Here is a 12,691-nt window from a genome sequence, read left to right as displayed (position 1 = left end):
ATATATATATATATATATATATATATATATATATATATATATATATAAATTGTAACACATTGGCCATGAGGAATACTACTTATCAGGTCTTATTGTTGTACTAAGTTAAAACTGCAATTACAAACCTTTTATTTTCATGTTCTCAAACAGATAGTATTTTGGATAACTTTTTATTGAATAATAATTATTATCATTATTCTTTTAAAGTACAAGACAATATAAGAAACTTGTCAGCATTTTTATTATGGCAAAAATCTATTAAATGCACAACTCAACCACACACACTGACACAACACATACTATGTGTGTTTATGGTCTCTTGATCACAGATGTTCACTTAAAAACTGCTCTGTGTTATGAAATATAGTTTGTTTTGACATACAAATTAATATATTTTTCAACACCTCTTCAACTGACAAATTACTTGTGTCATTTTTAAAGGCAAAAAAGTTTATAAATCACTCATTTAAAATACCTTGTATATTTATTTCACTGCTTGAAAATTCAACTTACATTAAAGAAACCTATACTTTCTAGCAAGTGGGACATACTGTCCCACAATGAAAATTTTACAGGGTAGGAAAAAAAAACACTTTGCAAAGATCAAAGCACTAAGTAAATGTGAAGTATTATGATTATCTCTTATTAGTATACATTGCCTGGGGCCTTTTGGATCTCCATCCGGGAAAAGGGATGGCAATGCATCTTCAGTAGAGCCTAATTTCTCCCTCAGCCTTCTTCACAGCTCCTCCCCTCAACGTGTTAATGAGTTCCATCTGAGCAAAGAATCCCCCACCTAAATCTAAGTTCCCTTCAGTTGTCAGCAAAAGCAGTTTACAACAGTAGGACCAGAGAGTCTCCGGTCTCTCTTAGCGTTCCCTGGGGTAAATCCCAACCATGCTCATCTTGGATTCTGAATCTTAGAGATCTGCACAAGCAGGGCAACCAAAGTCTGGGGCCACTGGACTAGTGGAAAGGAAGCAGGATTAGTACAGAGAATGGAAAAGAGAGGACAATGGCCTCCCTCTCCTCTTTTCCCTATCACAGTGTGGTCTAAACAAGGACACAGAAAGTCTAACTTGGGTCAAGCTCCTCCTTCTAATAGAGGAAATGTTTCAAGTTTATATTTGGTATCTAAATTTTAAGCAAAGCAAGAATAGCACAGGAAGAGGGAAGAGTTGAAAGGGGAACTATTAATTTCTTAGGCATATTTACCATCTTCCAAAAGGTCTCAAGTCATTCTGTTAGCCTAGTGGATACAGAGAAGATCTTTAAGTCAGAAAAACCTGAGTTCAAGCTCCACTTTTTGTACATATTGACTATGTGACTTAAATTGACTAGCTTTCAGTGTCCCAGAGAGCTCTCTCAGACATCTGAGATTAAGATACAAAGCTAGGAATCTTCTCACGGAGAGTTCCCCATATTAATAAAATCACAGCCTCACACACACACACACACACACACATACACAAACACACACACACACACACACACACCAACAACAACCATGGGTCAGAAAATATGTTTCTGGGGGAAAGTTAACATATTGATAGCAAATCATAAACTAGTGCCAAGAAGGAATTCCAAAGAGCTAGATTAAGGGACTCACTGAGTTGTGAAATAGGCTATACCATGAACCAATGAAAATGATGAGTGTTCATGTTTGTCAAAGATATGTGGCTTTACTTCTAGTCACAGCATGTCAAGAGTTTAAAATTAGCCTTGTCTGCTTTTTTCCCCTCTTAGTTGAACTCCAATAATGTGACAAAGTCCAGTAACATCAGTAGAGGTAGTGGTAAATTTTAACTATTCCAAAAGTAACCTCACTTTTCAGTTATTTTCACATAAACAATTTCATTTCATAATTTTAGAAAGGGATTTGACCAGTAGAATAATAGAACAGGAAGGTTATCTCATCTATTCACTGTACTTTCACACTTGTATAGTGTTTTACACACATGTTGTAATTTGAGCTTCAAAAGCACTTTATTGGGCAAATAGGTAATCCAAGTATCATTATCTCCATTTCATAGTGAAGAAAGTGGGCTAAATTACTTTCCCAATGGCAGTAAATGGCGGAGTCAGTAGGAGAGCCCTAGAACCCACATCTTTTGATTCTACTGCCTGTATGGTTTCTACTATAGCAAACTTCCTCACAATAGCCAAGGAGAAAAAAAATTGCTACCATTAGATGAAGGAAAAACTAAGAAGCAATTAATGTAATCTTGGCTCTTCTGTCTGCCAGAGAGGTTCGCTTCTTTGACTAGCACTTTTGTCAGATGCTTACAATGACATGGTTGTGGCTATCTTGGCTCTCATTTGTCTCTCAATGTTTGGCCTCAATTTAGTAATCCACACTGGACTTATGCAAAATCTTCAGGGCCATCTGGAGATTACAGTTAGTGAAAAATGCAACAGCCCAAATTCAAAAGGTGCATGTGTCGTATGACATTTGCTCTTCAGTTTATGCTGGTTATGTATATGGCTCTAGAACCAATTTAAGACAGTATATAGCCTGTAAAACATTACAAGATTTAGTTATTGTTTGCCTAAAAAAGCGCTTAATTTAACTCAAGAATACTAACTGACTATTCTTTAATCTATACCCTAAGAGGAAAGAAGTAGGGATCAAAATTTCTAAAGGTATGACATTGTCTTTCCATCCTCATCCAAACTAGGTGCAGTTTATTAACCTATAAAGCTAACTAGAAATCTAGCTTTTCTCCAGGGTAGGAACAGATCGGATCAGAGAATAATCAAATTCTTTCCCTATGTGGATTGTCTTATGGATATTTTTTCTCTTTGAATATGTGTGTATAAATACATACATACATACATATATATATATATGGTTTTTATATATTATATTGAGAGACAGTTTTAGATTTCAGAAATGCAAAAATCACCAAAGAATGCAATTTTACACCTTTTTCTCAATGGTGTATCATAGTAATTTCCATATCAGGTTAAGAAAGAGTTAATGAACATTGACTTGCTTCTCACTAGGAAGACTGATAATTATTTGGAGAAAATAGAGGAATGAGGAGGTCAGGGAGCTCATAACAACATCTAAAATGACATCCTTTTCATATATAGATTCCAGTGCTAGACAAACATAGTTAGTATGCTAAAAAAATATTTTTGGAGCAAGTAAAAATATTTTCAGGCAAGTGTGGCACAGAGGAAAGAGCCTGGAATTTTCAGTCAAAAGATCTATAACTGAATCCTGACTCTCCTCATTTCTACCTCAGTGATCTTGAACAAGTTACTTCATGTAAAGTAATAAAAAAATCACTTAAATTGAATCCTAGATTCTGGGTTTGAATCCCAGGTTTGCTACTTACTCTGCAGTGAATGTGGGCACCTTCATTTCTCAATTTCTCTTATGTAAAATATAAGGAAGAAAATGGACAAGAGGAGAAGTTCTTAATTTCTTCTGAGTCGTAGTTCCCTTTAGGAATCTGCTGAAACCTATGGACCCTTCTCAGAATGATATTTTTAAATGGAGTTTATAAACTTCAGTTAAGGGTTAGTGGAAACAAAAAAGTAATTTTTCTCATCCAAGTTTATGGCCTCCCTGAAATCTACCCATAGACTCCTTGAAGGCCATAGACCCCAGGTTAACAACCAATGGACTGATTAGATAATCATTAAGGTTACCTCTCCTGGAGTGTATATAGACCTAGAGTCAGAAAGATCTATATTCAAATCCTGTCTGAAACAATAACTAGGCATGTAATCCTGGAAAAGTCACTTAACCACTATTGGTCTCAGTTTCCTAATCTGTTAAATGGGAATAATAAGGGTACATAACTCATAGGATTAATGTGAGGACCACATGATACAATGCATTTAAAGGTAAGAACAATATCTCTCATTTCACTGGAAAAAATTGAGCCCATTCACCCATGGTTACCTCTTTACCCTTTCTAATTTTATAACATTCAGATGTTTTTCCACCTCTGCTCCACTATCTCTTCCTTCACCTTTGTCTCGCATGAAAAGGTGACCCTTCTCCTTGCTAAGGCAAACCTTCTTCATGTATAAGTGATCCCATTCCTTTTTATCTTCTCCAGTAGGTCTCCCCTTCTATTATCCTCACTCCCATTTAATCTCAAAGATCTCTCTGCCTACTGGCTGCTTCCCTAATGCCCACAAACACATTCATGTCTCCTCCATTCTCAAAAACTTCACTTGACCTTTTCATCCCCACTAGCCATCATCCAATGCCTCTTCTCCTTTTCATGGCTAAACTCCTTGAGAAAAAAGGTATACAATTGGTACCTCCACTTTCTTTTCTCTGATTCCTTTTAACTCTCTGGAGTCTGGCTTCTGATAATATCTCAATTGAAACTGCCCTATGAAAAGTTACCGGTGATCTCTCAATGGCCAAATCTAACGATCTTTTCTCAACCTTCACCTTTCTTGACCTTTGTGCAGCCTTTGGCACTGTCAAATCACTCTCTTCTCCTTGATAATTCTTCTCTCTACATTTTCATGATATTGCTCTTTTCCTATCTATCTGAACATTGCTCAATCTTCTCTGCTGCAATTTTATCCAGATTGTGCTTCCGTAATGTTGGTGCACCTGAGGCCTGGTCTTGGGACCTCTTCTCTTCCCCTTCTATGTTAGTTAGCTTGGTCAATTCACCAACTTCCATTCATTCAATTGTCATACTCTATAGATATTATGAAGATATATTTATTCTTCTCTAACTTCTCTGCTGACCTCCAGGCTTTTATCTCTAATTGTCTAATGGACATCTTGAACAGGATGTTCTACAGACATCTTAAACTCAACATGTTCAAAGCTGAATTAATTATCCCCTCCCCAAACCTCATCTTTCCCAATCTTCACTATTACTGTCAAAGTATAAACATCTTCCCAGTTAACTAGGCTCACAGTCTAGGTGTCCACCTTGACTCTTCATTCTCTATGCTACCTCAAATTTAATCTATTGCCAAGTCATCCTTCCTAACATCAGTTGTATCTGTCCTCTGACCATGCCACTACCCTGATGCAATCCTTCACTACCTCATGTCTGAACTATTACAATAGTTTGTTTGCTTTCTCTGCTTCAAGGCCATCCTTTAATTCAGTTATCCAACTGTTCTTCCACAGGTACAGGTCTGATCATTTTTAACCCCCTTAGTAAATAAGCTGCAGTAGTTCCACATTACTTCCAGGATCAAAATCCTCTGTTTGACTTTTAAAGACCTTCATTTACTCTTATTTTTATTATTATTATTATATATCATTCTTAAAATTATATATTGTATATTAATATATCACTGCATATTAATATATTATATCTTATAATATATTATATTACATGTATTATATATTATTACCTTTACTAATATTCCAATCTTCTAACACCTTAACTCCCCCCTACTCTATTGACTCTGCAGTCCAGTGACTTGTCTCCTTACTGTTCCTCACACAAGATAACTCCATCTCCTGACCCTGAATTCTCTCTTTCACCACCTCGACCTTCTGGCCTCCTCAGCTTCCTTCAAGCTTCCACTAAAATCTCTTCCCCTGTAAGAGGCCTTAATTGGTGTCCCTTAATGCCAGTGCCTTCCTTCTGGGATCAATTTCCAACTTCTCCTGCATAATTCTTACTTGCACATAGCTGTTGACATGCTTTCTCTCCACTACATTGTGAACTCCTTGAAGGCAAGAACTGTTTTTGTTTTTCTTTGCATCTCTAGTGCTTAACACAGTGCCTAGAATACAGTCGGTATTTAATAAATTCTTTTTATACTTGACTTGTTGACTAAAGTACTTTGCACATTTTAAGTGCTATTTAAATCTGTGATGAAGATGCCGATTATGATGATGATGATAATGGTGGCTATGACTTTAAATCAAGTGTACTTGTCCTCAACCAGTGTTCAAAGTGGAGAAAGGAGGAGAAAAAGAGAAAGCTTCTTGGTAGTGGACTGAAACAAATACATGATTTTCCTCACCATCAATATTTATTGTTACATATTTTTAGATCTGAATGTGTTCGGATTTGTTGCCACTAAAACAGAAATAGCTCTGATAACTAAGTATATAAACTGATCATTTGACTTTCAGAAGAGTTAACATTCTCTATATATGAATGGTGAATTAAATCTGGTCTTTCATATTTGGCAAATTACATTGGAGATTAGCCTAGATACATTTAGACCATAAGTACTAGAGGACAATTAAAGGTGAAAAGGTAACATTCTACAGTTTCCAATTAAGTCCATAATATATAATGTAAAATGTCTTGTTGATATCATTAAGCTCATAAAAATGGAACACCTTTTCAAACATGGCCATCCTTTATACCACCCACATTCATTAACAAAACAGTGAATGTTGTTTTGATTTAATTCAATTCTGTATTAATGTGATTCGATTCTGTAACACAAATATTGTATTTTCAGTGATATGCCATATCAGTAAATGAAATTACTTTCCCATATGTCTCATCTAGAATTTTTTAAAATCAAATAAAATTAGTAATTCCAAATAAAGACTTGAAACACATGCATGGATATGTACTTTTCTAAAAGTGAAGAAAATATTTCTCCTATCATTGCAGTTTGAGAAATGCCCTAACATTTCACAGTAATATGTGAAGAAAAGATTTATGTCAAATTCTTGAGAATACACGGTCTTCATTCTTCTCAAGAAAAGGATACTAATTTTTAAAATTTTAAGGTTTTTTCTTATGTTTGATGGTTATTCTTTATAAAATACTAAAAGCAACTTCAAAACATTAAACCCTGAGCAAGAAGGGAAAGAATACATTTCAAAGTCAAACCCAGCTTGTTATGAACTGAAGCTCTGTGAACTTTCTCCAAAACTGACTTCCCTTTCTAGTGTCATAGTAAGGTTTGTTTTTAATGCATAAAACTGTATAAACATAAGGTCAGGATATCTTTATCCAAGGTTAATTTCAGTGATTTGAATGATGAAACTGATTTGAATCACCAAACCTAAATAGGTCAGTTAACTGAGAGAAATTAGATTAGTTGTGCAGGGTCAAGTCTTTCCCCAAACATCTGCATCCTGCATGTCCTTTTCCTCTCCAGGGTCAAACCAGGGATAGGAATTAAGAGCAACCCTATCTGAGTTTCTATAATACACACATTAATTACAAAGTGTCTAATTTTTTGGTATAAATTTTAAAGTTATGCCAATGTTTGAAAACAATCATTGAAGTTGACAGCAGTTTCAGGGGGGAAAAGTGTCATAGGAAGCTGCAGAGAAAGTATCTTTTTTTTTCTTTGAGAAAGACAAATACCCTCCTATAGAGATTTCAAAATTCCCAAATCAGTGTATTCATGCCCATTTCTTGGTACCTTTCCAATACAGGTATTTAGAGTATATAATATCATCAGTCAACTGGGACATTTTCTTTATAAAAAGAAATGACTTTCACACAATTTTAGTCTCAAAGAGATTCCCCATTCTCATATAAAATAAGTAATATATAGGATGTCATAGGAGAAAAATCAAACACTGACAAGATACCCAGATGTACATATGTCAACTTGCCTTGTAAATTTATTCTGAAGCCCTGCTCCCCAGAACACACTGCCAAGCTCTTAGGATAAACTACAAAATCTTGAAGCTAACACCTTTGAAAAATCAGAAAAATGAAAAGGAATACAACTGAAAAAGTCTAGCTCTCTGAAATATATTCATTATTTGGACATTCACCCAGCCTTTTTTAGACTCAACTTTATCTTATGTTTCTTGACAGCAGTGGGCCAAGGAACTTAGGATAGCAGGGTTAGTATTTGAAAAAGAAGGTGTCAAAATAGAAGGGGGATTCCAAGAGAGATTTGTTATTATCAGTCAAAAGAAAGGGAAAGAACAAGAGAGAAGCAGAGTTTTACTTCTCAACTCTTCAAAGTGACTAAGAAATCACTTTATTTTTTATTCCTGAGGTAAAAGTCACTCTGGTGCTCAGAATTGCATCTTTTTGGAACCATCTATTTACTTCATCTATCCAAAGCCTGACCCAAGCAGGCAAAGATCTTCCAGAGAATGCAAATGAAATTAGTTTTCGTTGCTTTCTCCCTCCCTAAATGCACTCCCCAAGATGGAATTATGAAGAAAAGTGAACTTGAACCTTTTCCCAAGACCTCTTGCTCCCTCTTGGTGGGGGTGAGGGCAAAAATGATATTTTGACAGCTAAAAGGCAAGAACTGCAAACTCGACATTGGGAAATCTCCAAGGAACTCTACATTTGTTGTAGTTTAAGACTAAACCACTAAAGAATTTTCAAGTGTTCAAGGTGGACCAAGAATTTTTTTTTTAACAAGCCTGGGGCAGATGGACACAAACCAACATCAGCACTCAGAAGCTCCAGTCGCCCTCCAGCAATGACAGAACCATAGTCCAGAAGGCACCAATAAGTAGACTGATAAACACAGTCTCAAGACCAAAACCTCCAGCACAGCCTCCCCAAATTTTCTTTCCTCATCCCCCTGCCCCTCACACCCTCAGAGTCCTCCAATTTGAGAATTTCAGTGACTCTTTCTTCACCTTTACAAACTGACTCTTCTCAGCGACTGACTTGCAGGTGGCTTTCCCCTGGACTTCCATCAGGCACCCAAACGCCACGGGATGGTTTGCCATTTGATGGGGTGGGGGCACGACTTCTGAGTACTGGCCTTGTTCACCTCTCTCCTCAACCCTAGTCCGATTAAGTTTCTACATAAAGAGCAACGTCCCCTCACCATCTCCTCTCACCCTATGCCCCTTTCCGGGAGCTGCCACTTCCCTCCCAGGACGCCTCGAGTTCCCTCCCCTCCTGGAAGAGAGGGGGGTGGGTGGGTACTCACCGGAGGTGAGCTGCATCCAGGCACAGATTTTGTAGACGGTGGCCGTGTTGCAGAAGAAGAAGAGGGTAAAGCAGACTATGCAGGCGATGATGAGCATCATGGAGAGCCCGATGAAGAAGGAGGCAGCTTTGAAGGCGCTGGAGGGCAGGGTGGAGAAGTCTGTGAAGCTGCCCCGGCAGGTCAGTTCCCTGGAGAAGCCGTTCCCGATGCAATAGTGGAAGAGCCCGAAATAGCCCGCTTGAGGAGTGTCCACGCCGTCCCCGATCCAGTAGGGCTGGATGAAGCACACCACGTTGACGATGGCAAAGCAGATGGTGAAGATGGCCCAGAGCACGCCAATGGCCCGGGAGTTCCGTACATAGTTGGTGTGGTAGAGCTTAGCAGCCTCCTGAGCTGGGAGCATAGCGGCGGCGGCGGCGGCTGCTGCTGCTGCTCCTGGCATTCTCCTCCTCCACCACCACCGCCACCTCCTCTTCCTCCTCCTCCTCCTCCTCCTCCTCCCCCTCCCCTCACCTCTTTATGCACAGGAGGCACACGCACACACACGTACACACACATACACACACGGAGCAGCGCTGTAGCTCCAATGCTCCAGCCTCAGCATAACAGCGCCAGTTTCAGAGTCTGCATCCTCCCTCCCGGAAGGAGACAGGGGGGAGGGCTGAGCATCCCCCCTTTTGCTCGCCCTGATCTTCCTCCTGTCCTCCTGTTTCTCCAGCCCAGCTCACCACCACTCCACCCCCCAACCCCCACCTCGTTTTCTCCACTCCGTTTTTCTCTGACTCCAGCTGCCCGCGGCGGTTGGTCCCGCAGCTGATGCTGCTGTTGCTGCAGCTGCTGCAGCTGCTGCAGCAGAAGGTGGCAAATCCTCCGCTGGGCAATAAGGCGCTAAGCTCGACTTGCCCAGGAAAGCTGCGGGGCCAGGGGCTTGGGTTACGCCGGAGCCGGAGCCGGAGCGGCAGCACCAGAAAGCGCGCGCCGTGGCGGGCTGCTAGTAGAATTAACCCCTCGCGCTCGCGGCAGGCCCGGGGACGCCCCTCACGTGGCAGGCAGAAGCGGGCAGGAGAAACTGCTCGCGGAGCCGGGTAGGAAGGGAGGCAGTGCTGGGGCGGCAGCACTGGGGGAAGGAGAGTACACAGCCCCCGCTGGAGAGCCCCTGCTGCGCGTCCCAGGGATTCCCAGAGTTGGTGCTGGTGTCTGGGCCCGACGACGGGCTTATTCACGAAACATTTCACAACCGCACAGCAAAGCGCTTCAGCCTTTCTCAGTCTTTGCAGGGCAGCCGGTGGGGAAGTGGTCAGCTACAGGTGAGGAAAGGAAAGGTGCGGGGAGACCCCAAATTGAACGCTGTCCCAGAGGTGTCCCCACCCACCGACCCCCACGCCGGAGGAATCTGAATGGGGGATCCCTTTCCTAAGCTGCTCACTTAGCAGAAGTGACTGCTGAGAAGAGAGGCTTAGAGGAGACGAGAGGAAAGTAGAAAAGAGGCTGCCGAAATTAAGTAAATACTTAAAGGATGGAAAAACAATCTCTTTAGTCCCAGGAGATACATACAGTCTTCCTGGGCTGCTGCATCCAAAAGCGGGTGGGGGGAAGCATCACCTTGCTAGTCGGACTTCCTGTGAGGAGCCTCTCTGAAATTAGGCTGGTCTTGTCACAACACACATAGAATCGCCTGACCTGTACCAGAAGACTTTCCAACTCTTTCGGACCTGTCAGAATCTGAACTCTGCTGGCCTAGCCTTTGAGAACCGCGGGCCACTTCTGAGGGATGATGAGACTTTCATGGAGGAAATAATAAATGAATGGAAAAAGTCAGATAACTAGGGTTTGAATCTCGGCCTTTAGCTTGCTACAGTGACTTCCGTAACCTTGGGCAAGTAGTGACTTCTCTCCTGGTTTTGGCTTCTTCATCTGTATAATAAAAGTGTTGAACTGTAAGACTTCTAAATTTTCTTCCTCCTTTCCTAGCTCTAAGTCTATGATGTGGGGGCTGCGGCGTGGAGGGGTCGAGGTCTCAGCACAATGCTTTGCACTTAGTGTTTTGCAAATGCTTTTTCGCTCCTACAAGACCTCATGTTTATCCATGGTTATATGATAATCAAATGAAATAGATGTGCCCAATTTAGTGGTTCCCTCAGTGAGATTCCTACATTGTCCCTTCCCATGTCACTTTTACGTTACCCACTCTTTTATAGCACCAATTTTGTGGCACTCTGTACAATATAGAAAAGCACAGGTCAATTGGGACTTATTAATAAATGATTTTTCAAATATGTTTAGGCTTAATGAGTATTCCCCATTCACCTGTCAAACAAGTGTTGTGTAGGATGATAGGGCACAGAAATTTAATACTGCAAAGATGTACATCTATAATCTAACAACTATGTCTTTTCCTGTGCTAAAAAGCTATAATTCTGTGAAACTGGTGCTGTAGTGGAAAAGATATCACACTTGTAGCCGGAAGTCCTCAGCTCAATTCTCCTTTCTTTTACTTAATTAGCCCTATTACTCTGGGCAGGTAAACTTCCCTAATTATGATGCTTACTACCAGTGTGACCTTGGGCAAATCAGTTAACCTTCCTGTACCCTAATTTTCTCATCTGTAAAATAATGGAGTTGGACTAGGAGGCACCTGAGCTGCTTTCCATCTCTTGATCTATTATCCTAAAATACTCTGATCCCTCTCAGGGCCCCAATTTTCTCACCAGTAAAAATAAGGTTTCAATAAATGATCTCTAAGATACAATCTAGCTCTGACATGCTGTTAAGTCAATTGATAAACATTTATTAAGTGCCTTCGATGTTCTAGGCACTGTGCTAAGCCTTGGGGATGCAAAGAAAACCAAAAGACTGTCCTTTCTCTTGAGGAACTCACTATTTAATTCTGTAATTCTAACTTGACTTCTTTCCATCATTTTCCTCCCTCCATTTTGCCCTCTCATCTTCTCTCTACATAGTTATTTGTTTATATACATGTCTTATTCCTCACCCCACCTCCCCACATTAAAAGATTCTACTAAGAATCTAGATTGCAAGCTACTTCAGGGTAAAGAATTAGGTTTTTAGTAATCTGAGTATTCCTCACATTGACTTGCATATAACAGGGCACTGTTAAATAGCTGTTACGTCGAATTGAATAGATAATACATGACAGACAAACTGAAATCTTATTTAAAAGTAGACAATCTATGCATATCTCAACATTATGTTCAAAATCATGAAAAATCACAAAAGAAAAGCTACCACAGATAAGGACCTGGAAGTAAGTGTGCAAGAGAAATGTAGAATATTGCTTAGAAAATTGTTATTAATTTTATGTCATAAATACATTAACAAAATAGATAAAGTAGTAAAAGCTTCTGTTTTATAGTTCAGCCCAAGCCTGCCTTCCATCAAATGATCTGGATGTTTCTAAGTGTGTATTTGTCCTTAATTGTCCAGGGAATTAATTTTACTCTCCATTTCAAGTTACCATTGTAGACTTTGCTTTCAGATTTTCCCCCCACAATTTAACCCTTTTGTTTCCCTTTCCTCTGCTTTCCCAACATTCATTTTCCTCATTTTTGTCAGTTTCATTCCCTGTTCCTTATTTCTATGCCACAAATCACAGAAATGCAATCTAGTGCAATGAGCAATGGGACTAAAATGCTCCATAGTTAGAGAAGATTTTACTTGGAAATAAAAATTGCTTTCATAGATTTGGTACAATATTCTTATGCATAAATCTGATCATGTCACTTTTCTTCTCAAAAATCTTCAGAAGCTCCTTATTTCTTCCTGAGTAAATTCTAACTCCCCTGTGGCATTAAAAATAAACAAATAGGGGCAGCTATGTGGTGCAGTGAATAGAGCA

The 12,691-nt window shown here is 39.7% G+C and overlaps 1 protein-coding gene across 2 annotated transcripts in view; it reads right to left on the bottom strand.

The window, feature by feature from the left end:
* LOC138176054 (LHFPL tetraspan subfamily member 3 protein) overlaps positions 1 to 9,706 on the bottom strand; it is a 735,200-nt gene extending 725,494 nt beyond the window's left edge. Inside the window, exon 1 of one of the 2 annotated variants that reach the window (XM_069106799.1) lies at positions 8,836 to 9,706. In XM_069106799.1, the coding sequence (XP_068962900.1) occupies positions 8,836 to 9,277 (442 nt within the window). In that variant the 5' untranslated portion in view covers positions 9,278 to 9,706. The remainder of the gene's footprint in view (positions 1 to 8,835) is intronic. The other variant, XM_069106798.1, reaches the window with a different exon arrangement.
* Positions 9,707 to 12,691: the final 2,985 nt, after the last annotated feature.

The sequence above is a fragment of the Petaurus breviceps genome, unplaced genomic scaffold (genome assembly GCF_028583685.1).
Source record: "Petaurus breviceps papuanus isolate PSGF00001 unplaced genomic scaffold, PetGlider_PUasm1.0 80, whole genome shotgun sequence".
NCBI classification, from domain to species: domain Eukaryota; kingdom Metazoa; phylum Chordata; class Mammalia; order Diprotodontia; family Petauridae; genus Petaurus; species Petaurus breviceps.
Note: the sequence above shows the minus strand (reverse complement) of the source record. Positions and strands in the feature narration are given on the sequence as shown.